At 35.7% G+C, this 25,105-nt stretch overlaps 2 protein-coding genes across 3 annotated transcripts; one reads left to right on the top strand and one right to left on the bottom strand.

Moving 5' to 3' along the window:
- The first annotated feature begins 3,599 nt into the window (after positions 1-3,599).
- On the top strand, positions 3,600-5,177 carry LOC149000258 (uncharacterized). Its single transcript, XM_089139809.1, has 3 exons — positions 3,600-4,184; positions 4,288-4,460; positions 4,579-5,177. The coding sequence occupies exons 1-3, from the start codon at positions 3,624-3,626 to the stop codon at positions 4,670-4,672; spliced, it is 828 nt and encodes a 275-aa protein (XP_088995935.1). The 5' UTR covers positions 3,600-3,623; the 3' UTR covers positions 4,673-5,177.
- Positions 5,178-6,468: 1,291 nt separating this feature from the next.
- Positions 6,469-18,837, bottom strand: LOC149000257 (uncharacterized). 2 transcript variants are annotated; one of them, XM_089139807.1, is made up of 10 exons: positions 18,614-18,837; positions 14,622-14,746; positions 14,384-14,478; positions 13,023-13,228; positions 12,494-12,682; positions 12,222-12,422; positions 9,960-10,113; positions 9,785-9,848; positions 6,903-6,968; positions 6,470-6,804 (listed from the first exon to the last, which is right to left on the bottom strand). In XM_089139807.1, the coding sequence occupies exons 3-10, from the start codon at positions 14,390-14,392 to the stop codon at positions 6,728-6,730; spliced, it is 966 nt and encodes a 321-aa protein (XP_088995933.1). In that variant the 5' UTR covers positions 14,393-14,478; positions 14,622-14,746; positions 18,614-18,837; the 3' UTR covers positions 6,470-6,727. The 2 variants fall into 2 exon arrangements, with proteins under 2 accessions (XP_088995934.1, XP_088995933.1); XM_089139808.1 differs by lacking the exon at positions 6,903-6,968 and having other exon boundaries at positions 6,469-6,804.
- Positions 18,838-25,105: the final 6,268 nt, after the last annotated feature.

Here is a 25,105-nt window from a genome sequence, read left to right as displayed (position 1 = left end):
CTTCTTAGAGCTTATTTATTATATTTACACTCTTTATTTTTAATATTATATATCAATTGCGTTCTTAAGGTAATAATAGAGCTAAGTGATCACTAAGCATCTATTTTATTTTCAAAATTCTCATACTTAATTTGCCCTAGTTGTTAATTGGCTCCATTTTTAGATCAAAGTGATGCGGATCCCCCAAAAAATTTGAACACCCTCGCATCTTCGCACGCACACACACTCACTTTCTCTATTATGCTTACATCTTCAGAGTAGCTAGGGATCCTCTATCGGACAAGTAAAGAATTGTTTTTTCCTTACACTTTTCCACCACATTTTTTTGAAGGAAAATCCACTTATATATTCCAATTTATCAATGCTCAGAGATTCATGAATTGTCTCCTATATGTGCAGTAAAATAATGAGGGAAGCACAGTCTTCTATTATTTTTCGGAATATACGATCCAATCTCCTTCACCTTAAAGTCTCAAAGTGGGTACATCATCCATATTCTCCCTTAGGGCGCTCTACGTGGTTCTGCTAGTTGTAATAATGGTGATTGTGAACAAGACTAACAGATTATTCCTAAACCAGCACTATATTGAGCAGCTGGATTTGGACCACACCTAGTTTTGAGTGAAAAGATCTAAATTAATCTGAGGCATCAAAAGATAAACTTCAAAAAAACCAGCATTTCTAAACCAACCAGGTCTCCATGCATCACCAATAGAGTTCTAGATTGCAATCAACAAGTGAAATCAGAACCAATGGCAAATAGAATGAAACACTGTTTCTGTAATTGGTTTTAGTATACAGGGTTCATCGATTTGGTTAGGTTATAATAGGGATCAAGTTTGGTCAAAGTTTGTCTTGATTGTTGAAGCTGAACAGGGTTTCGACTCAAATTCCTAGCCCTGAAGCAAGGTCAGGGTTGGACCAAAGTGGCCATAATAAGGGTTAATTAGGGTTATGACCTCTTAGGGTTTATCTTATTATATTTGCACTCCTAATGTTGATATTATATATATTAATTAAATGCATCTTGATTGCAATAGTAAGGTTAAGAGATGACTAAGCATCCATATTATCTTCAAAATTTTCATACTGCTCTCTTTTACAAGTGTCAACGGAATGATGTTGATACATTGAAAAATTTTCTCTAGTTCTCAATTTGTTTTGGAATGATGTTGATCCATCGAAAATTTCCAAAACCCAAGCATCCCCCGCCCACACACACTCTCTCTCTCTCTCTCTCTCTCTCTCTCTTTCTGTATTATGCTTACGTCTTTAGAGTTGAGCTATCTTCTGTCGAGTAGAGGATCGAGTATGATCTCGTCACATATATACTTCCACCACATGTTTAGGAGAAGTTCACTTATGATCTACTTCATCCATTATAAAAAATGGTCATCTCCTAAATGTATGATAAAATAGTCTGAAGAGAACACTATCTTCTATACATCAAAGTAGAAAATCCCGAACTCAACTTCAAAGTGGGTACCTATCATTTTTGTAGTCGGATCATCCATAGTCAGCATAGAATTATCTGAATATTCTCCCTCTGGTTAAGGTCTTTTGGATTTCCTTTTTCCATGAATGGAGCAAAGTTTCCATCATTAAAAGAGACCCTAGATACTCTTTTTGATGCCATATGAAGTCTTTATAAAGTGATCCCAGAGATATAACTGTTTGTAAATATGGTATTAAGGATAAGGTTAGGTCATGAAACCCATATTTTTTTAATTTTTTTGGATATGAAACCCTTAGTTTATATTTGTTTTAGATTTTTTCCATACTAAAGCTTTAAAAAGTGAATATTATCCATAAACCTGCTTAGGGTGTCATGTCAGACTTCTATCTTATCCATTAACTTCTACCAAAAAATATCTTATCCATTAACTTCGTTTTAGCATAGGTTGGAGACATAAAAATAGGTTTCTTTAGACTTGTTACGGAACAATGACAGATGGGAAAATTAAAAGTTACTGGTTTCGTTTTTTTCTGTGAAGTTAGGGAAGCAAGTCTTCAAAGAGTACTACAACTCTAATGGCGTGTAAACAAGACTAAGCTGAGGGTTTAAATCAATTGATTAGGACTAGTTGAGCCACTAAGTGGAGTGAAGGGAACCAATAAGTGAAGAGAAGTGAAGAAGTTAATATCTATTTCTAATCCTTTTCAGAAAGTGTTGCTAACAACACAAAACGCATTTCTTCTCCTTCTCAAATTTGTGGTTCTTAGAATTTTTGGAAGTTAAAAAAAGTGATTATCAAAACACAAAATAACTGATGTTGAAGTGGATATTATAGAGAAGTGATGCATGGTTGCTATGGATAGTTTTAGTATGCAGGGTTCATCAGTGTTGTTATGTTATAATGGGGACGCAAGTTTGGTTCTTACGGTTTCGATATGTGCTAGTCGCTTAAGTCCTTGAGTCCAGGTTTCAGGTCAAATTTTTTGTCATGAAGTAGGGCCATGGTGGGTTTGGATTGCCATAATTAGGATTAGGATCAAGTCAAAGTTAAATGTTTGACTAATATTAGGTTAACCTAACTATCCTAACCCAACTTTTTTTTTTTTTAGAGTGAAAAATAGGGTTTAATGTTTGACTAAGGTCAGGTCAAATCTACCTATCCTGACCTTGCTACCTTCGGGTAAAAATATGGAATGTATTGTTCTATTGTTATTTGAATAGGGTCAGGGTTAAGTGTCCAAAATGATCTGACTAACCTTAACGTTAAAGAATCGATCAAGGTTAAACTCGAAATTGGTATACCTAGACATGACCCTATAGAGTTAAGGTTATAATTAAGAAACCCAGTCCATCTCATCCTATCACAATCATAGTTTGTGACATTTATGATTGTGCAATCACTCCTACCCTTACAATAATTGGCAAAACAATTTTGAGTTTAAGAAATTATAATATTTTTTATACATAAAAATTTGAACAGTGTTTATTTAAGCAATTCACGTCGCCTAGGGAAAGAACATATAAAGTTTCAGAACGTAGAATTGCTTTAGTGCTGTCACACCACCATGCAACCAACAGTCTAGATTGAAATTTGTGGTCGAGACGAAATATTGACTACTCGTTTCACTTCGTTTCGCCTAAAAGAAACGAATGATTGAGATTTTGTATCAAACCAAAGTTTCGATTTTTACCGCAGACGGCAAGATGTTGCGTATGAACCTAAAGAAAACCTAATGCATAAACCCCAAGAAGCTACACTTACATAAGGGTATTTTCGTCATTGCATACCTCATTTCCCTTAGATCAGAAATTTTGGGAAGGTACGAATCACATGCACCCCGTACTAAGAAGGTCATTTTCTAGGTCCCACCCTATAACAAAACTCCAGGTGGCTTTCCAGTTCTCTCTCATTGCTTCTTCTTTGACGCGTGGAAAGTGCGAAACGAAAACACTAGAATCCAAGGAAACAAACAGTAACACTCCACCTGGACACAAAACATGAAAAAGCCGTCGCCACCGTTATCGCCTCGTGTACTCTCACGTGCGTTACTTCACACGCGTCAACCGCTCCAACGCCGTCAGTTACATCAACTAACAGCGTCATCTCAATTGCACCGGCTATATAAACCAATGCACTTCCAAGCTCATCCAACACTTCTGGTCAGCCATGGAAGCTACTCTTATCAGGACTGGTTCGTCACCGGTTTACGCCTCGTTCGTCTCCGGTTCACCGAAGATCTCCTTGTTCGGCTCGGGCCATGATTCCGTCATCTCTGCTGCTCTCTTTTCCGGCGAAAACAAGAAGTCGTCACCGTCGCCTTCACCGCTGCATTTGGAGATCAAAAACAAGAGAACTATCCGGCGAGCGATGTCGGAATCGGACGTAACATGTCCACTGAAGAAAGACTCCGGTAGGTTATCTAAGTTGTCCGGTGCCGGATCTCGGTCTTTTCGGGCGAATATTCTGGAGGAAGAGGAAATGGAAGAGATCTGTTATGGTGATTCAGATGACTGTGGAAGGTCGTGGAATGTGTTTCGAACCGAAGAATTCGAGTTTTTCGGTGGCGGTAACGGCAAGGAAAAGAACTCTGGCGGCGGTGGAGGTGGAGGTGGTGAAGCTGGAGGTAGTGCCGATCAGAAGAAGATCGGTGATTATTATCAAAAGATGTTGAAAACCAACCCCGGAGATCCACTTCTCTTAAGAAATTACGGACAGTTCTTGCATCAGGTACTGCAAATAAATCCCAGTCAAAATTCCCGAAATCTAGATTTCAGATTTCGGCTTTTTTTCTTTGTGTTAAAGATTGATTTTGGTTTCTCTGTTTGATTAGGTGGAGAAAGATAGTGCGAGAGCCGAAGAGTACTATGCAAGAGCTATTTTAGCAAATCCAGGAGATGGCGAAGTGTTATCCCTGTACGGACAATTGATCTGGGAAACCCAAAGAAACGAAAACAGAGCTAAAGTTTACTTTGAACAAGCTGTTCAAGCCTCCCCTGATGACTGGTAAGAAGAAAAACGAAAAAGAAAAAAAAACCAATTTTTGATTATGAAATGTTCTGTTTTTGCTTTGGAGTTTGAAGCTTTTTCTTTTCTTTTTGTGGGTTTTCATTGTTGATTGCAGCTTTGTGATGGGATCCTATGCACGATTCTTATGGGAATCAGAGGAAGACGATGGAGAAGAAGTCGGCGCTGCTGCTTTGGTGGAGGCATTCTAACGTCACCCTATCTCTCTCGCTCTCTCTCTCTCTCTCTCTACTGTAATAGTATTTCTCACTCTAACATAAACAAATCAAGTAACCATTCCACGTTGATACATTGTATCAGAGGGAGGAGCCGTTTTCCCCTTATTTTTTTCTGGGTTTTCAAACCTAAATGTGTAATTGTCAAGCTTTATAAACAGTTGTAATGGAAGAAGTAGAAGCCATTAATAATAACGATGCAGGTTCAGTGTCACATGTGGGCATGTGCTGACTTCCTTCTTTTTCACTTCTCTTTCATAAAGATTGATGAAGATGAAGCTGAAGAAAGTCAACTTACAGGGTTTCTTTCTTTGTAAAGTGATAAGCTTTATGTAAGTATAGATAGAGTTTTGACTAAATATGCTACTACATCATGCATCATGCATCATGATATTCTCCATTATCCACGTGGACATACCGGGAAAAGTGTGAATCAGCATTCTGTGCGCTCTCCCGATGACTGTTGATTATGAATTACAGGGTCCAAAGGATTAAAATAATGAAATTTTTTTTTTTTTATTACAATCAATTCCCGGTCAAAAGAGATGATCCATATTCCGCGATAAGTGGCTGGGGGCATGTGGAATCTGCTAGGGTCTCACTATTGAATTATTTTATTAGTATTTATATGTAATTTCATCTCTATTATGTGGTGAAGAAGCATTAAAGAACACATAGTGCTCGTTTAATGGGGAAGTGATCCATTCTCGATTAGAAAGATTGGCAAAAATATATATTTTATATGGCTTTTAGGTGGTGATACATGGATTTGTATAGATCCAAGGGGTTAAAGATCCAACTTCCCTAGGGGAGGTCTTGGGTTCGCACCCACTCGGCGGCATTAATATAAAAAAACTCCTTTGAGGATGTAAATCGTGGTGCGCGCAAACTGGCCGAGATGAACTTCATATCCAAAAAAATAATAATAATAAAATAAAAAATGTTTTTTTTCATTTGTTTCTCTTCCAATATCGCACTTCCAACCCCTTATTTGGAGAAAATTTTAGGGGAGGGGTAAAAAATTGGGAACTTTGAGTCCTTTACATACAACATACATGAAAAAAACCATTGTATATGTTGATTATTATTATTTTTTTTTTTGGTAGAATTAATTTCCACTTCCATGCCTCTAGACTCCCCTAGTACATGGAAGCCATTTGTGCATAAAGCTATCCAAACTTGCCCATTTTTGGTTCTCTACCACTTGCTTCCTCTTTGATTCCTTGTCAAATAATCCTAAAATTATAGTGGGAAACGACTTTGGAATACACAAGAAACAGATCTCATTCCCATTTGGCAGCTTATCTTCAAGAAACGAAGTCAACTTGAGGATCATCAACTTAATGAACCCAAACAGGAATCAAGAGTGAACCTCACTCTAGAATGGTAGGGGGAGAAAAAAAACTCACTCCACAATCTCCTTTTAGCTTATTCTTCATTTAGATGAACATGAACTTCAAACACTCCTAATCTGTCACCTTCAAACTCATGTCTCCGCGAGAAATCATGACTCCTTGTCAAACCAATACAAACCCTTAAGATGGAAGTCTCTAAATTCTTTCCACATATGTGAACTCTAGATCTCTACGACATTCCCAATATGAAGCTTCAATGGTTTTCTCTTTAATGCAAAGGAAGACAATGTCTTAAGGACCAGGAGACTTTTGAACACATGTTTTTGCTTGTTCACGAAGCCTCCAGCATTCAAAATCTCACCCTAGAACAGAGGGAGGGTATGAATATATGCAGCCTTACCCTGCTTTCTTTTGCAGAGGGCTCTTTCCAGATTAGTTCTGCCCAAATCTAATAAAAAATTTAACATTGAACATGAAAAATGAGAATACACATGGAATGGGAAATAGAACTCTTACATGTATTCCACATTTTACTTTGAGGTTCTTTTTCTTTTTCCCCAGAAACGGGATCTATAGGACTACAAATTTCTCACAGATGCAAGGGCAATCTAAAGTTAAATAAAATGTGCACATTTTATCTTCAAGAACCATTGAGATGTACAAATAACAAAAGGTTTCAGAATGAGAACTCCTCTGGTAGCTCCTGGAACTTACCAGTAATAAAGCTCTTGTATTTTGATTGGAGATCCCCAGCTGCAAAGTTATGAAAGGAATTCAGAAAACTATAGTTGTCCCTGCTGACCACAATAAAGGAAAAAGGAAAAGAAAAATTGACAATTGAAGAAAGCTACCTTTAGGTTGGAATGGGGATATATTCCCAGATAGGGTGGATTCCACCAGCTTAATCAGCTCTTTCCCTTCAGAAACGTGGAAGGTTTCTTTAGTTGATTCAAAATGGGTCACCACAAGTAAATGAAAGGATTTCTTTTCTAGTATGATAAACCTTACATAAGTATCACTTAAAGCACTCCAAAGTTCAACAAATATACAACATAGTTATGGCGTTCACCAATAACAGTTCTACACTAGTACCCTGTCTCTATAAATAAGAAAAATATTTGTTCTACATTTGGCTCAGATCACTACCAGCTCTTAGAAAATTTCTTAAGTACCCAACATTCTGACTGACCAACAGAACGTATATATTTCAAGATTGGTGCACTTGGGTACTATCAATTGGGGGTAATCTGGGAGTTAATTGGTCATGTACCATTAGGATACTTTTCTGCTTGTACTTGTTTCCTCTAATTATTTGATGAAAACTGCTCTTGGTTGGAGACTGTTCTAATCAACCATGAGACTTGCTGTTCTTACCTTCTCTTCTTCCACTTTTCTTTCTTCTCCTTTCTTCACTACTATTCTTTTCCAGTAACTATTTGCTGGTCTGTTAATTGCTAAATTGGATCAGAGCATTAGAAAATCAACAGCTTTGACTGTTACTCCTTTTGAGGATCTTCTTAAGGTCTTCTACCTTATGGTTTGCAGAAACTATGCTGTTTTTTGCTTTTTTTCAAGTCCTAGTTGTAGCACATGACAACTAGGGTTGCCTATAGTGTTGAAGACTACTATAAGGATTAAAAATATCTTATCTCTGTGCATGAATGTTCCTTCCTACTTCTGATCCTTACCACTGGCAACTACCCTGTTTTTCGGTCATTTGGCTGCACACCCTTGGATCGAAGGTCTCTCCCTGTAGCGCCAAGTGGTTGAGATTTTTTGGAGTTCATCCATATGGCCAGAAGATCTCCTATTGCTTCAAGTTTGATGCAATTCTGAAGTCTCTATTTGGGTGTATCTAATATCCTCATCCGGATGTTGGATTGCCTACATATTTGAGCTTGTTTTCCCCTACTTCTACCTCCACCCAACCTTGTCCTTGGCCTCATCCGAGGCCCTTTGTTGCTACCATTTTTCTGCCAGGCTCGTTCTTGGCTAACTCTTGTGCTGTTGCCTGTTAGCATGAGATGCCAGTTTTATCACTCATTTTGCAGGTCATCTATTTATATGACCTCAAGGTGATATGCTACTGTTGTTAATTATGGCTCCTTGACTGGCTGTTGGTTATCTACATTTATCTGCACTTCTTTGATATACTAAACTGGTATTTGGTTGGTTTCTCTTGAACTGTTTGCCTGTGTCCCTCCCTTTCTTTCTCTTTTCTCTTCTTCTTCTTCTTTTTTTTTTTTTTTTTCCTTCCTCCTCCTTCCCACTTTTTGGGGTGGGGTAGACTTGGGGGATGTCATTGTTCAAAATTTTGGTTGGGCCAAGTTGAAACACAACTTTGAAATAAAAATGTAAAAAATTTTGGTCGAAATTTCAGTATTTTGGTTTGAAATCTAGAATTTCAGTTGAAAGCCCAGAAATTTGGTAGTTAGTGTGACTCTCACTCAAGGGAAGGCATTGAATCAATGCTTGTGGTCAACATCATTTCCTACCCAACTCACCAGCTTTACATGCTTTCCAGTGGCATCATATGACTTCTACAACAACTTTTTTTTTCTTTCGGTTCTACTTCTACCACAATTGATCATTGGGCTTAATGTTCACTGTCTGGTGATTCATATACTGCGATAGTTACTCAAAGAACATTGCGCATTCATTCCACTGAACTTTTACTTATTACAATTGCATTAGGCCTTTTGAAGAGTGACATGATGATGTCCTTGAAAATTATGTACTGAATTATTTTTAATCTTTGACAATACGCACTAATGATTTGGTTGATTACTAGTTTACAATCTTAAATTACTTAGTATTTATGTCGTTAAGCACTTAAACAATATTCAAAACTTGTAATTATACATTGAGGATCATAGTATACTATGAATCAAAGGTACAAATACAAAATGCCAATTCAGAAATAGTTTACAATATGATCATTTAAATGTGTTAATATAGCATAAAATAGGGTTTAAATGAGTTTTTGGTCTAATTTGGCCTAAAACCAACTGAAACAACCCATTGAAATTATGGCAGAAAAATACCATATTTCAGTGAAATCTCACTGAAATTTCAGTAGTTCAATTATCTCGGTAGGATCACAATTCCGAAATAAAATGAAACTTTGAACCTTGGTAATATGTTCACTTAAAGCCTTGTTATCTACACTCTACAGCCTTCTGTGATGATTGTTTTGGGTTGGCTGGGCACGGATGATGTAAATACTCTAGCTTGAGGGCAAGTGTCAAAGATTGGTAACTATTGGTGAGATCCCATAAATAAGGATAATTTGAGGCCTAAATTCCTATGTTCTAAATCAAGGGATTAAGTGCACTTGGTCATGTTTTACACCAATTGGGTAGTTTGGTCCATGTACTTACTTCCACCTATTATTTAATGTGTACCGCTCACAGATGGAGTATGTTCCAACCTACCATGAGTCTTGCTGTCCCCTCCTCCTCTTCATTCTTCACCTTACATCTCTCTTCCAATTCTTCTCCTATTGGTTGTTTCCTAATAATAAAACTGCTTAATATATAATATGAAAACAACATTAATAACAAGGATCATTTTTATTTTTCTTTGCCTTTTAGTTAGACTCAACAAAGCGCATCAGTTTCATAGTCACAGTTAACAAATCTACAAGCATCACATCAAACGGTGAAAGAGGTAGTGCACAAAATAAACTCAATCCGTAGGTGTGCTACCTCACTAATATTTTCTTCCGACTTACCCGTCACATTCTTTTCTCCTTGACTAAGGTTAATCAAGAAAGCTGGAAGCTGGTTCTCATTCAGCTGCAAAATCAAGCAGAAAACACACAACATTTTAACCCTTGACAAGATCAAAAGGGGAAAAACTAGCATGGAAAAAAAATATTGTGCACAAATATGTGTTCTTATACAAACCTTTGATAGAAGAGCCTTTGCAAGTTCCAGAGGATCAGTAGCTAATAAATCCTTGTGGTATGCTGGTACAAACTTCCCATTCTGATAGCCCGCAAGAAAGTGATAAGCTGCTTGACCAGGTGAAAGCCTAGATAAAGAAGGAATGCTGCCAGAACTGGATCAAGAAAAGGGGCAATATATGGAATTTAGGAAGCCAGAAGGAGGAATAAAAGGATTGCATCCTAAGTGAATGAGACCAAAGTAAGAAACAGATTTTAATTCCAGAAATAAACAAACATGACCACTAGAAACCATTTTTCTTCACATACATGTCATCGTTCTACAATTACACAGCATTCTCCGATATCTCATACACCAAAAACAATCTAGATTTTCAAATTTGGGCAAAACTTTGCATCAACAGACAACTTCAATTTGGATATCTCCAGAATGATGGCTTTTCATACAGATAACTTTACTTTATAAACTTAACTGAGCCCTCTCCCAACTAAAAGAGGTTGGCAAGATAAAGTTTTGTTGTCCTTGAGCTCTAATGAATAAATAATTGTCTACATACTAGAAGTCATATTAATCAGATAGAAGTCATTTTGTTGTCCTTGAGCTCGTCCAGATGCAAAAACAACTATGTTTTGGACCCGTGCCCCAATAAGTCAGGGAAAGGCTGAGTTAATTGTTGTTGTTATTGTTACTGAAAGAGATGTTCTGACAGTGTCAGCTTTGTCTTGTGGCCAATTAATAGATGTTATCCACAACATTTGGTTCCTCAAGTATATGCATGTTCCATGTGATGAAAATCCACTAACTGAAAGCAAGGTTCACTATTCCAATGGAATCATGTAGCAGAAGTTTAATGTTTTGTTTTCCATGGTATGCATCAACAAAAAGGGTTGGGCTGAAAAAGAATCACATCAAAGAAATAAAGGTTAAAATGATAAAACTGGACTTTCGGTCACATTATTAGTCCATTATTCTCCATGACACCAGTATAAGCATACAACTAGTAACCTATTGATAATCCAGACTTCATTCCTTGCTTGCAGAATGAGATAAGGGCACGATTGAACTTGGTTCAGAGACCTAGAAGCTCAATTGTTCTTATTCATCTTTTCTATCCTTTCTTGGTCTCCACAATTTTTCCTGGTCAGCCACCTAACAAGATGATCATCCCGACACAAGACTAAACATTATGCTAGGGCTTAGTTTTGCAGACTGTTTTATTGCCACTGCAGCACAGCAGCTGAGCAGAATATTTTTGGCTCCTGAATAGTCAGTACATCTGAAAAGGGGTGAGCCTAGGCACAATGGTTGGTGGACCACAGTTGTAGCTTGAGGTCAAGGCCTAGTAACAGCCTCTAAGCAAAAATGGCCAGGTTAAGGCTGTGTAAGAAAATTGCCCCCTTTCCCCCTCCCCACAGGACTCTACGGAAGCCTTTAGGACCAGGTTCACCCTTTTTAACAGTCAGTACATCTGAGAGAAGCCTAACCTGTACACAAGCCATTTTGATCTTCCTCTGGATGCACCATAATTAATCCTATAACTATGCAACCCAAAAATTCACATTGTTTGACTGAAAAACATACTCTGTGGTCAGTACCATAGGCCTCCTCCTATAAGGGAAGCAAACTTGGCAAAGTGTAGAAAATCTAAACTATGTAAGACTTCATTATATTCGTATGATCACAGTTTCAAACTGTCAGAAGCAGTCAGTTTAGATATTTGGTCAATTCACAAGCTGACCAACAAATAAAAAGAATAAATGAGTCACATATTAGAAAATTTCCATTTGAAGTTAGCAAAAGCTAAACAAGAGGACTATAATCTTTCATGAAGTAAGTTCCAAATGATATGAGACTTACAGTTAACAATCACTGCTTTCTGATTATGTACAGAAAAAGCAAAGATAATTGAACACTGAGCAACAACCAGTGGAACAGCCAAAGCCAACATACAGGCAACCCCAATATATCCATCAAGAACAATCTTTTGAAAAGTGAATAAATTGAACATAACTGTTTGACACCAACGTTGACCATTAAACCCTAAAGAACAGACACAAGCAACTATGAGCTGACTCATCCAAGAGGCAGACGAAGATTGGTTCATAGTTACAAGCATATATACAGATTTAAGAATTAAGAGAATTAATTAACAAGTCACCAAAAGTTGGTTGTGGCTGGTTCAGCACAGCATCTCTGTATGACTGTATATTATGTTTTATAGACCAAATTATTGTAAAGTTTACAAGGTTTTTTCATGTTCACCTGTCCGCAGATGCTAGTATCACAGCAGCTGGCAATTTAAATAGATTAGGAGCTCCAAAATCTCCACTTCGGAAGAGTGGTGCAACACCCTGAGAGGAAAGAATTACACCTGAATCTGCAGAAACCAGAAAATCCGAGCAGCTCTGCAGAGTATCTTCTGGTGCAAAAAGAAGAATCACATTCTCACCAGATACCAATAGCCTGAAAGATGCAACACCAGTTACACCATTACAATTTGCCTCATGAATGAAACCAAATATGTAATTTTTTACCTAGCAGCTAAGGGAAGACCTCTGCTCGCAGATATGACAGGTCCAGCCAAGGTAGCTAGTGTATCTTTAATACCCTTGATATCAGAAGAAGCTTTACCACAAAGAATGAGTGATGAGTTCTCAATATCAACAGCTATAAATCCATCATTTGTCTGTGAGCCAAGACCAACAATCTCGCTAGTGCTGGGACTGCATTTCCAGTGGTGCTAAATATTATTATCTTGTAACATGTAACAGATTCACCATTACAGAGTTGCTAACAGGAAAGATTTCAAAAGCTTGTAACCAAAATTCTGATGAAGGCAAACTTAGAAGAAATAAGAAAATAACTAACTAGAAAATATAATTAAACCACACAACACATTTCCTTTAGGAAAATTTGCATGTGAAAGAATTTTATGCATTACTGAGATTTATAATCACAAACAGTATTCTCTAGAACATGAAAGAGAACAAAACAGCATGTTGTTCAAATGGAAGCAGCAATCATTTCCCAAAAAAAATCACACCAAGGAGAACCAATGACTACCTTATAGATGAAGCAACATAAACAGTCAGAAGACAAGAATCATGAGAAACTGTACGAGTAGGTGTCCGGAATAGAGCATTGGAAAGTGATGATACAGCAGATGGACTGTCACTTATAACACGGACTTTAGCATCACATTTTGAAAAAGAACCAACTGCTCCATCTTGAACAAAAACATTTGATATGGACGAAATGTGAGATGTGACCTAGAAAAACAAGTTTTGCATCAACCAAGGCACAGAAAAAGAATAAGATTATCAAGCAATGTGCATGATATACTAATCTCTCTCAACAATAAAGTCAGATCCAATATAGCAGATTAAAGGATCACAGTTATACCAGCTTTGTACCAGACAAATAAGCAATTGAAAACAGCAATGGACAAGTCATAATGAGAAGGATCCATGACTGCATATGAATTAAAAGAACAAGAAATTGGAGCACATATATCACATATATTATCCAATATGGACCTCCACATTTGGTTTCCTTCAACCAATTGCTGGACAACACAGTGGTTACTTCTGGATGGCAGAAGTTGGGCATTCAGAAATTTGTCACCTTTTCTGAAAATTGAATGTTAATGATTACTGGTGTCCCCGGACTCTGCTTGTGCAGAAGCCCTTTGGCACCAGGTTTGCCCTTTCAACCACCAGCCCACCACTCCCTCCCCTTCTCCCCACCCCTCTTAAATAAAATAAAAAAAAAAGTTCACAATGCATTGAGGATGAAGTGCTATTCAGACAAACAGTCTTGAGAAGATCAGAATTTGATATCTGAATTTCAATTACAAAGAGAGATAGATAGGTACCATGAATAAGAAATTGTGCTAAAAAACTGATATGTAGAGATCATACTAAGTGCCAAATAGTCCTGCTTTAAATTCCAGTCTAAAATTTACTCTATCCACAATTCCGAATATTTGAACTTGGTTTAATCAATTAAAGTGAACATGTTTCATATTCTAGTCTAAAAGTCACTCTCGCCATAGTTCTGAATACTTGAACTTAGCTTAATCAACTTAAAATCTGGGGCCTGAACTCTTCTCCTGACCAGCCAATGATGCAAGGAAGTCTTGTATGTCACAGTTTTGTCATTATGCTTAATAGAGAAAGAGATATCCATCAGAAAGAAAGGCACAACTCACCAGACAAGGACACTTGTATGGTAGAGATGAAATTGCTAAAGAAACATGCATTCTTGGCAAACGGATCAAAAAGTCTTTTAACATATCAACTAGACAGAAATCAATCTTCATAAGGAAATTTCAATTGCATGTAAATAACAAAAAAAGGTGGTTGAGTCAGCCAGTAAGGGAAGCCAACAAGAAGATGACATCCATTCCTTAAACCAGGACTTGCCTGTTTCATGAGTTTACTGAATTGTGCCTTGGAAATTTCTGAAGCGCCTCCGATAGCATTACCTTTTACAAGAACTGGAAGACCAGACAATGTCTCTACAATATCCCAAATAAGAATGAAAATTTTCAAGACCTTATCATTAGCTACCAAAGAGTAACATTTTAAAGAGAATAAATGATACATAGATATGTAGCCAAATAAATAAGGAAGCAAAGAAAAGATTTCAAAAAGTTCCTACCTGATGTGGTTGCACCTTTCTGTAGTAGCTCAGAAGACTTCAGGTTATAAAAAGCTTTATCCTTTACAATTACACCTCTCAGAGCAAGAGACCAGTTAAGACCATATGAGACACCTGGGCCTTCCCTGAATAATGAGAAGTCTGGTTTAATAGAATCAGAGAATGAACCAACCAAATCCATGAACTTGAGACCTTTTAGACACCCAAGCATGAAAGGTCAAGATGTTTAACAAAAACAATCACAAGTAAAGAAACAGATGCCCAGTGAAGCCACAAAGGAAGTGGCTCGGTGATGTATTATCTTCATGCAGCTTGCTTCACTCTTGACAAATCCTTGGAAGCCACTGGTAAAAGTTTAACAACTGATATGGGCAAAAATCCAGTGATGGAGACAAGCAGAGTCCCAGGGGGCAATTTTCATATGCAGCCTTACTCCAGCAATTTTTGCTGAAAGGTTGTTTCAACTTTCAATGCCTTGACCTTAAGCAACAACTATGGTCCATCGATCACTGACCATTGCCCCCCAACAACTCAGATATTGTTTAAACAAACAAATTCTACCACCTGTACCTGTATATGTCTTTCACAAGTAACTGCAGTAATACAAAATCCAATTTACAGATTCATAGAATTTAATATTTGTAAATTTCCTGCTAAATGCTTTAGTGAGTTAAAGCCAAAAAATCTATCACACATTGTTGAAACACTATAGTTTGTTTTCATTGATAGAAAGCAGAAGAGAGAAAATTGGAGTTTACAGGTGCCATTCAACAAACAACGAAAGCAAAAGACAATGGCAAACTTTAGAAGAAGATGAAGAGGACATTGCGCATAAGATTGCTAGGTAACATGGAAGCAATGATCAACTTCCAAATACAAGTGGGGAAAAAAAAAAAGATTACATACGGAACAAAAGCTCATCTACACAACAAGAAACAGCCAAGATGTACCACATGTTAAGGAAATACAGTGGTCTATTGCTAGACAAATGACTTTAAATGGAGACAACTGAAAGTGAAATGCAACAATCAAACCCCCCCCCCCAACCAAAAAAAAATTGTATTGAAGTTTACCATCACAAGTACTACCTAGGAAATATACAATTGTTTCTGCCTCCCCTTCAGCCAATGATGCGGAAGCTGCATACTGCGGAGGTGCATAAAATGGAGAGTGTTATGAACCTTCACACAACTTCAACCATGCCATGCATATGATAAAACAATAAATGTTAAAAGCATTTTTTTTAATTTAATGAAAATGTTAAGAGCCAAATTGTGCACACCGACTTATGTAGAACTGATCTGGAAGGGTTACCATGGTATAGTGCTAAGTATTGGATTATTACTGAAAATAGTAGAATTAATCTCAAAGGTTGGGCTAAAAATTGCCAACAAGCAACTTCATATTATCAAGAAGCCTCACAAGCTGAAGGACTTGCTGAAAACCAAGGTTTTAAGATCTGGAATCAGGGGTACAACCATACAATATTTGTTAAAGCACCACCTAGGCGACTGCCTTGGAAATTGGCACCCAGTGTCACAGGGGTTGCATAGGCGGGCATTTGGCCAATTTGTTTGCCAAGTTGGAGTAGGCTGAGTAGCCTTGTGTCCAGATCCCCTCCAAAGAATGGTTCACTTAGAAACTATGACAACCATGAGGTTTAACGTATCAGAATAGTGATACTAAGAGTTGCATTGCATCATATTAAAAAGAGGCACAAGAAACACTAAAGATGCACATGGAAATTCTTAGGACACATGCAAAATATAGGTATGAGGCATCCAAAACTATAAATAGCAAGTGGAACAAAATATGATGAGAATATAACATTGAATTAATTAAGCATAAAGAAGATGTTTCTTATATGTATAATGTATCAATACCATGGATAGCCAAAAGCTGTTCCAAACTCGATGTTTTAAGTGATTTTAGGAACAAAATCAAACATATTGTCCCCACTCAAAATACTGATGGCAGTGCAACCAAGGGTTAACATATGCATATATTTTTTTTTCTTTTTTTCTTAACTATAAAAAAAGAAAAGAAAGGAAAATGCAGAAAAAGGAGTAAGGTATTTCATAAACTGCATGCAATTTTTCAAACAACATTGGACCCATTTGCAATGTGTCCATAGTTTTTCATTCTTTACATATTTTTTAATTTCCTGGAAAATAGAAAAATCAGAAAGGTAATAAGCAATCATAGTCTCTAATGTATTTCATAGGATAAATGAAATTTTCAAACAACATTTGAACACTAAGTTGAGAAGGAAGGATTGACTAATTCAGACACTTCTAGCCTCCCAGATCCCCCCTCAAAATCCTACCTAGCCTCAAGTATCATAATAAACCAAACCACAACTATAGGGTTTTTGGAGCAGGTTTTCTTTGCTGGCCAGGAAAAGCTTCAATATCCAGTAGATGGGGGAATTTATTTGCGACGGAGATGTTCCTCTGTTATTGAAATAAAGGTGAAGGAAGTAACAAACAGGTCTCCACCACTCAATGGAATCAATATGTCCATAATTTTTTAATTCATTCAAAGAATTATTTATTTCCAAAAATATGACTTTCCAGAGGCTTTTACATAAGTTTGCATCAACAATTTAAATTAGTACCAGGTTTATCAGTAAGTATCAGCCAACAACTTTTGATAAACTTTTTTAATAGTTATATCATATAATATCAATCCCTTAACAATGCTACACGTACTCTTAAGTATCAAATAATAATTAAATCGTTGCTCAAACCCACTTTGATAGAAATTTTAATACAACACCAAGATCCATGACCTTTTCCTATTCATAACAGCATAGCAATACCCCACTCTCTCTCTCTCTTCTTCTTCTTCTTCTTCTTCTTCTTTTTTTTTTTTTTGGGGGGGGGGGGGTGTTGTGGATGGCAGAGGTGGGGAAGGCACTTGCTATCTAGTACTTGAAGCAGAAAATCTGCTGACTAATCGATTCACATCACTTTCTTTTCTTCTTTTATTTGTGTAGGAAGTGGAAGCATTTATGATGTATGAAAGGAAAATAAAATAAGGTTTTGTAACAGAAATGCACAAGCCATCTAGACTCAACTGCCAACATCCTAAGTCCCAACTAAGCCCCAAAGTGGATGATGGATACAGCCAAGTCTGCATCAAAATTTGACAAAAAATAAATTGTCTGCATCAAAAGAACACACTGTGCTAGTAAACCAGGTTTAAAAATCTTCACAAGGATATATTGCAAAACAACTAATCTGCCTCCAAGTTCTACTACTATCATTCGGTATTTGTCGGTATTTGCAAGTGCCCAAAGCATGAACACGATCTCTATACAAAAAGATAAGCTTTGGAAAATCCCCTTAACATCATATGAGAAGAATAACTAAAATTCCATCTAATTTCTCCAATCTAATGGGAAAAAAGTATGCCCTCGTCTTTTCCTGTCTTTTTTTAATACCAACTCCACCCGTCCATTTTATTTTCAAAACAAGCAAAATATTATTGCAACAGTAAGAGTTTCATAATCCATTATAAGTCTAAAAAGCGCCAGTGCTTGAAACTGCTCAAACCAAGATCATTAACGGCCATCAGGCAGCCCTCCCGAATTAAAAAGAGTACTTCCGAATAGCATTAGCTTTAGGGAACATTTGGTGTGAAAGATATCAAACTCACTTTCACCACACAGCAAGCCCATGAAGCTCAACCTATCTTTCAATATCCAGTACCCCAGCATGACTGGCATTAATTATGGATAAATATTTAAAGACCCTAAGTGCGGAAGATCATTAAAAAGAATTCACCTGCAACAGAATAACAGCAGATCCAAAATCGACGATGCAAACAACAAAAATTCCATTTTTAGAAAACAAACCCAAATTCTCGAATCTGCTTATACAGTACATTTGACCGTTTGCTAACAGAAGACTGAATGAGCCATAGCAGGAAAATATAGAATATCTGAGGAATGCATTGTAGGCAACGAGAGAGGAGAAGGGAGAACTCACGTATCTGGACGAAAAGGCGATCGGAGATTTAGTTGCAGCTGCAATGGCGGATGTCGTTCTCAATCTCGGTGATGATTGAAATGTACCTTGGACAAAGCTCTTGAAGAAGGAGTTCCTCATTTTTTGCAGCTGGGTTGTATCTGTGAAGACGAACCGTGGTGCTCCAACACTGCTTTCACAACAAATGAAACCGCACCTTATTTTTTTTGTCTAAGGCCCTGTTTGGTTACATGAGTCTGGAGATTTCAAATATCTAGAGATTTCAAATCTATAAATTTCAAATCTATGGAGTTATAATTTATAAAATTAGTGTTTGGTGTGGAATGAATCGTGGATTCATCTTAAAAAACTATTTGATCGGCGGATTTTGGATGGCAATGAGCTTTTTGAAATCTCGGTTTCACCTTTCCCTAAATCTCGTTCCTTTTTGTGTGAAGGAATCTCGATTTCGATCGAGATTTGAATCTCGGTCGCCACGCCCAAAAGAATTAAAAAATAATAATAATAATAAAAAAAATCTCCAAAGTCTATTTATGAATTTTTGGTCAAAAACTTATTCTATTTATTTTTTATGTAAATTACATAAAATCTAAATACAAATTGAGGGTTTATCGAAACCTATTATTACTCTTTTTCCTCACTTTTAAACCTTAACCTGATCTCAATTTTCACTGTTATTCTTTTTATTAATTTTTTAATATATCAAATTTATTTTTTATTTCATAATTTATTATTGAAAAAAGTTACCAAACACAAATTGATAATGAAATTATAATTTGTCAAGAGCCATAATCAAATTATAATTAGTTTAAGACAAGAAACAATGTTTATGGAACTAGGAATCATGGCTAGGTTGCTAACTATATTTGCCATCTCCCCCCACCCTTACGTGTGTGTGTTTTATAACCATGGTGCGTGGAGGATAAACAAGAATCACTTTCTCATTATGGAGTTCATTCTTTAAAAGGAAAAAACTATCTTCTGCTAATCATAAAACCAGAGCAGCCATTCATTTTTCTATTGACCGTGAGACTATTCTACAATCAATTCTGAATGATGAAGGAATTTCAAGTATTTTTTCTCAAACTTTTACTCGGTTGCCATGTAAAGTTTTCAACATTGAGTTATTCTCCCTGCTTGAACGTGCAAACACTTCATTCGAAATCCATATTATGCTTACGGATTTAGAAATCCCTCCATCTTCCATTAAGAGATTGAAACTATAAATTGCCATGAATGTTTGTAAAGACATCATGTTTCTTTGCAAAGAGGATGAGGATGGTTACAGTGGTACCTTTGATACCTTTGAATGTTTGTAAGGTATAATGTATACATTCTTTCGAAGAAGATGAAGACTAAGGGGTCCTATCGATGGATGGTCTTGAGGATGAAGATTTTAGTTGAAAACCAGCTTCAAGGATCTTCCATTGAGGCTTAAGAGATTAAAGAATTTGATGGCAATGACTCCTCTTCTACACATATTTGTATGACTAACATGGGTGAGTACATGATAGAAGTCAATGTCACACAGTTGCCTTGTTCTTATTTGCTCCATGGCGAATGCATCATAAACTGGTTGGAGAACAATAATACATGTTTGTCATATTGCTTTGAAATGCCCACCAAAACTTAAATTCTTCTTTGCTAATAGTTTTAGCTGAAGACTATGGTATCCAATTATCTCAAACTTTCTACTTTTGGAACTAAATATTTACAGAATCCCCATGAATAGGATCAAACCATATTCCCTAGTATTTTGATAGAATATAAGAGATGTAGCCACGTGCAATTTGTAACCTATATATATATGTATCTATGTGTACACTAGAAGTGATTATTGAGAGATTCCGTTTCTTACATTTACATGAGATTCCTCTTTTTAATTCTTAAGCAAGCCCCTAAAAAGGCTTAGTTGATTCATGATTTATGTCTCATCTTTTGTATCTTTTTCATTCATTCTAGGAACCTAGATAATAGTCTAATGATATTTACTTTGACTATTTTTCTCACTCTCTCCACCCCCCCCCCCCCCCCCCCCCCCCCCCCCCCCCCCCCCCTCTTTTCCCTCCTCCCCCCCCCCCCCCCCCCCCCCCCCCCGTCGCGTTTCCCCCCCCCCCCCCCCCCCCCCCCCCAGTTTTTTTTTTTTTTTTTGTTTAAAATTATTTTTGTTATGTTATAAATAATATTTATTATGGATGTCCATTACCCCAAAGAGATTGTACTTCCAATTGAAGATCTCAATTACCTCAGGATGCAATATTGGTGAAGATCACAACCATCTCATTACACAATATTGGCAGTCAATACTTCCATTCTATGCACCTTCTATCTTGGGTGGCAATCTATCTTTCCATATCAAGAATATCTTATTGTGTGTAAGAATCATATATTGTATTTCCATATCAGAGTAGATGCTCCTTCTACTATAAATATGTAATGCACTCAACTGAATGAATTAGTTCTGATTGAACTCATCTTGTCTTTCTTCTTTGTATCTAATATATTTTCTCTTTATTTTATAACACGTTATCGCACGATTCGTCGAAGACGATCCGCTCGAGTATTGCGTTTTGAGAAGAAGATAGCGACTATGTATCAATATGTTTTCTATTCCAAAGTGAAAAGAATGATCGACTTCCTCGCACGTTTTTGTAAACAATGGAGTTTACCTTGTCCATCTTGAAATGTAAGTGCATCATGATAAAAAGGTATGTGTTTTATTGAATCTAAGAATCAATCAAATAATAAGATATTATGTTGCTTTAACGATTGTGGTTTTATTTATTGTATATAGTGGTTGCTAGCTTTGCACCACAAATATTGTTAAATGCACCTGAAGTTGCAAGATTTGAAACTGTAAATGAATACGGTTCTGCAGATGCACATAAAGTTGCAAGATTTGATACTGCAAGATTTGAAACTGTAAATAAATACAGTTATGTAGTTTTTGAAATTAATTCTCTTTTGAAATTATAAAGAGAAAATATTATTCATGAAAATATCTCAGCAAATTTTCAAGTTTCAGATTTGTTGTTACAATAGTAATATTGTAAAAGGAGTTTTAAGAAATACTCTGAATGGTATCATACCTATTTGTGGCTGAGTAAAATAATGGACTATTAATGAAAAGTCATGAAGCTCGTCTTATTGGTTCTGTTCCATTCCCTGAAGTGAATGCAACAATTCATGATATGCCTGAAAGAAGGTAAAATTAAAATTATGGTCATGACCGTGGAAGAGGATGAGACAAATGACGGAATAATTACCGTCATTATTATGGAAATAAATAAGAGAATAATAAGGATTCTCAATATAACAATTCAAGGAGTGAAGATAATATTTGTTACCAATGTGGTATGAAAGCCATTAGACATGTATCTGTCATACTCCACAATATTTAATTAAGCTTTGTCAAGCCTTAATTAAATAAATAAAAATAATGTGGAGATAAATTAGATTTTCCAAAATCATGATACTTGAGCAATTTTTTGCCTATAAAAAGAATGATTTTGATGGCCTCACGATACTACATATCTAGATGCTATAAACTCTTTTGAAGATAATAGTTGAAGATTTGATTATGTAATTATTTTCTCTTCAAATCTCATCTCATATGTTAGTTTATCTTAAATTTAGTATTTTTCCTTTATAATTTTTTTTTATTGACTTTCTATATATCTTTTAATATATTATGTTTCATTTTGATGAAGAATGTGAATGTTCTCTTATATCTTTGTGCGCATATTATATTGAGAGAAAAATATATATATTTCTCTTATTTGATGATGTGGAAGTCAATGTTCATATAAAATCGATAGTACAACATTGATTGAAGCTCTGAAGAGCTAATCTATTATTATCCGGGAGATAAAATTGGCTATGAATAATTCATTATTTTGTAGTAAGTTTCAAAGCTATTTGCCAAAATGATTATCGATTGAGACTACAAATAATGGTATAAGTAAATATCTATACAAAGTTATTAGATATTTCTCCCAATTTGTACTACGAGAATATCGCATGGTTGAAACACATGCTTGGGTAAATCAAATGAACATTGATTCCAATAATATTATTATTTGGCATGACCGGTTGGACCATCCGGATCAAGTATGATGCGAAAAATTATTGAAAATTCAATTGTCATCCATTGAAGAACCGGAAGATTCTTCAATTAAGTGAATTTTCTTGTATTGTTTGTTCTCAAGAAATATTTATTATTAAATATTCACCAGCTAAAGTTGAGATTGAACATTCTACGTTTTTGAAACGTATGAGGGTGAAATATATGGGCCCATTCACCCATCATGTGGATCATTCGATAATATATGATTTTAATAGATGCATCTATAAAGTGGTCACATGTATGTTCATTATGAACTCGCAATTTGATGTTTGCGAGATTGTTTGCTCAAATAATGAGATTAAAAGCATAATTTATGAATTATAAGATAAAGACAGTTTATCTTGATAATGCTGGTGAATTTACATCTCAGGCTTTATGATTATTGTATAACAACTGATATCACAGTTGAATAGCCAGTTACTCATGTTTATATCCAAAATGGTTTGGTAAAATTATTTATTAATTGTCTCCAATTAATTGTTAAACCATTGTTTATGAGAACAAAGCATCATTTGTACGCATCAGGCCAAAATATTGTCATAAATTCTCCCTATTACAATTGGCTTATGGTCAGAAGTCAAATATTTCTCATCTTAAAATTTTTGGATGTACGGCTTACGTTCCAATTGCTCCACCACAACACACAAAGATGAGTCCCAAAATAAAGTTGGGAATATATGTTGGATATAAATCTCCTTATATAATTCAATATATTGCTAAGGATATGAGATTTATTTAATGCAATACTTGCTGAGTATTATTTTGATGAATTAGTTTTTCCAACATGAGGGGGAGAGAATAAACAGTTGGAAAAAGAGATTGATTGTATGCATTATCATTATCTCATTAGATCCTCGCACTGAGCACTGTGAACTTGAAGTTCAAAGGATAATGCAATAAATATTATAAATCAACTGCCAGATTTGCTGACTTGCTAAGAGTTACTAAATCTCATATTCCAGCTGTAAATGCTCCAATTAGAATTGATGTCCCAGCAGGACAATCTATCAGTGCAAATGAAATTAAACCACGTTTAAAACGTGGAAGATCAATCGGTTCCAAGGATAAAATCCTAGAAAAAGAAAGGAGCAAATGATCAAGATGGTCATAAAATGGAGACAATTGATTATGAAAATCCTGAAGACATAACTTTCTATGAAACCCCGAGAGGTTCGTACCTGAAAATAATAAAGAGATCTCGATTAGTTATGTCATTGTGGGAAAAAGATGGACCAAAAGATAAAGTTTCGACAACATTTTTGCATATTATATTATTGTTGAAATAATACATCAAGCGAGGATCTTGAATATAAATTTGTTGATGAATATAAATCAAGAAATGATTGGCCAAAATGTAGAGCGCAATTCGCGATTGAATTCGCTTGAAAATTAAAGTTTTTGGACCTGTAGTCCAACATCTGAAGGTATAAAGCCGTGTGGTACAATTGAGTTTTCTCAAATGAAATGAGAAAAATAATGAAATCGTGATATATAAAGCATGAATTATGGCACAAGAATTTTCGCAGATGCCCGGCATTGATTACATGAAACATGTTCTCTTGTGGTGGATGCAATCACCTTCGGATATCTTATTAATCCGCGTATATGAAAATTTTGACATCGTCTAATGGATATTATTACAGCCTATTTATATGGCTCACTCGAGTGTGAAATATATATGAAAATCCTGAAGGATTCAAAATGACTCAAGCATATAAATATTCTAGGAAGTTTGTTCAATAAGGCTTCAAAGATTATCAAGGCATATATGGTAATCTCCTTAGTGGATATTTACTAAATGAAAAGCATAAAAATGATCCAATTTATTATTGTGCCTTTATTAAAGGATATGGATCTAATTTTAGTAAGTATATATGATGATGATTTAAATATCATCGAAACTCTGAAGAGTTTCCAAAAGCAGAGATTATTTTAAGAAAGTTGAAATGAAAATCTTGAAAAGACAATGTTTTGTCTTGATTTATAAATTGAGCATTTGACGAATGAAATATTCGTTCATCAATCAACTTATATAGTGAATATTTTGAAGAGATTTTATCTAGATAAAATACATCCATTGAGTACCCCAATGGTTGTGAGATCGCTCAATATAAAGAAAGATTCATTTCGACCCCAAGAAACAGAATTTCTTGGTCCTGAATACCATATCTTAGTGCTATTTGGGGCATTAATGTATCTTCTTGATAATACACAATCGGATGTAGCATTTTCTATAAGTGTATTAACAAGATTTATTTATTCTCCAATACGAAGACACCGAAATGTTATAAAACATATATTTCAATATATTCGAGAAATTATTGACATGATATTAATTTTATGATGTGGATATCAACTTACTAGTT

The sequence above is a fragment of the Hakea prostrata genome, chromosome 11 (genome assembly GCF_041222555.1).
Source record: "Hakea prostrata isolate BN-2017 chromosome 11, UWA_Hpros_2, whole genome shotgun sequence".
Taxonomy (NCBI): Eukaryota; Viridiplantae; Streptophyta; class Magnoliopsida; order Proteales; family Proteaceae; genus Hakea; species Hakea prostrata.
The sequence above is the reverse complement of the archived record's forward strand: the minus strand, read 5'-3'. Positions and strand labels throughout refer to the sequence as shown.

Coding starts and splice junctions, on each gene's coding strand:
- LOC149000258 (XM_089139809.1), top strand. CDS start 3,624: ATGGAAGCTACTCTTATCAGGACTGGTTCGTCACCGGTTTACGCCTCG. Junction 4,185..4,287: donor ACGGACAGTTCTTGCATCAG/GTACTGCAAATA, acceptor CTGTTTGATTAG/GTGGAGAAAGATAGTGCGAG. Junction 4,461..4,578: donor CAAGCCTCCCCTGATGACTG/GTAAGAAGAAAA, acceptor TGTTGATTGCAG/CTTTGTGATGGGATCCTATG.
- LOC149000257 (XM_089139807.1), bottom strand. Junction 12,423..12,493: donor GGTCTTCCCTTAGCTGCTAG/GTAAAAAATTAC, acceptor TGCATCTTTCAG/GCTATTGGTATCTGGTGAGA. Junction 9,849..9,959: donor CAAAGGCTCTTCTATCAAAG/GTTTGTATAAGA, acceptor TTGATTTTGCAG/CTGAATGAGAACCAGCTTCC.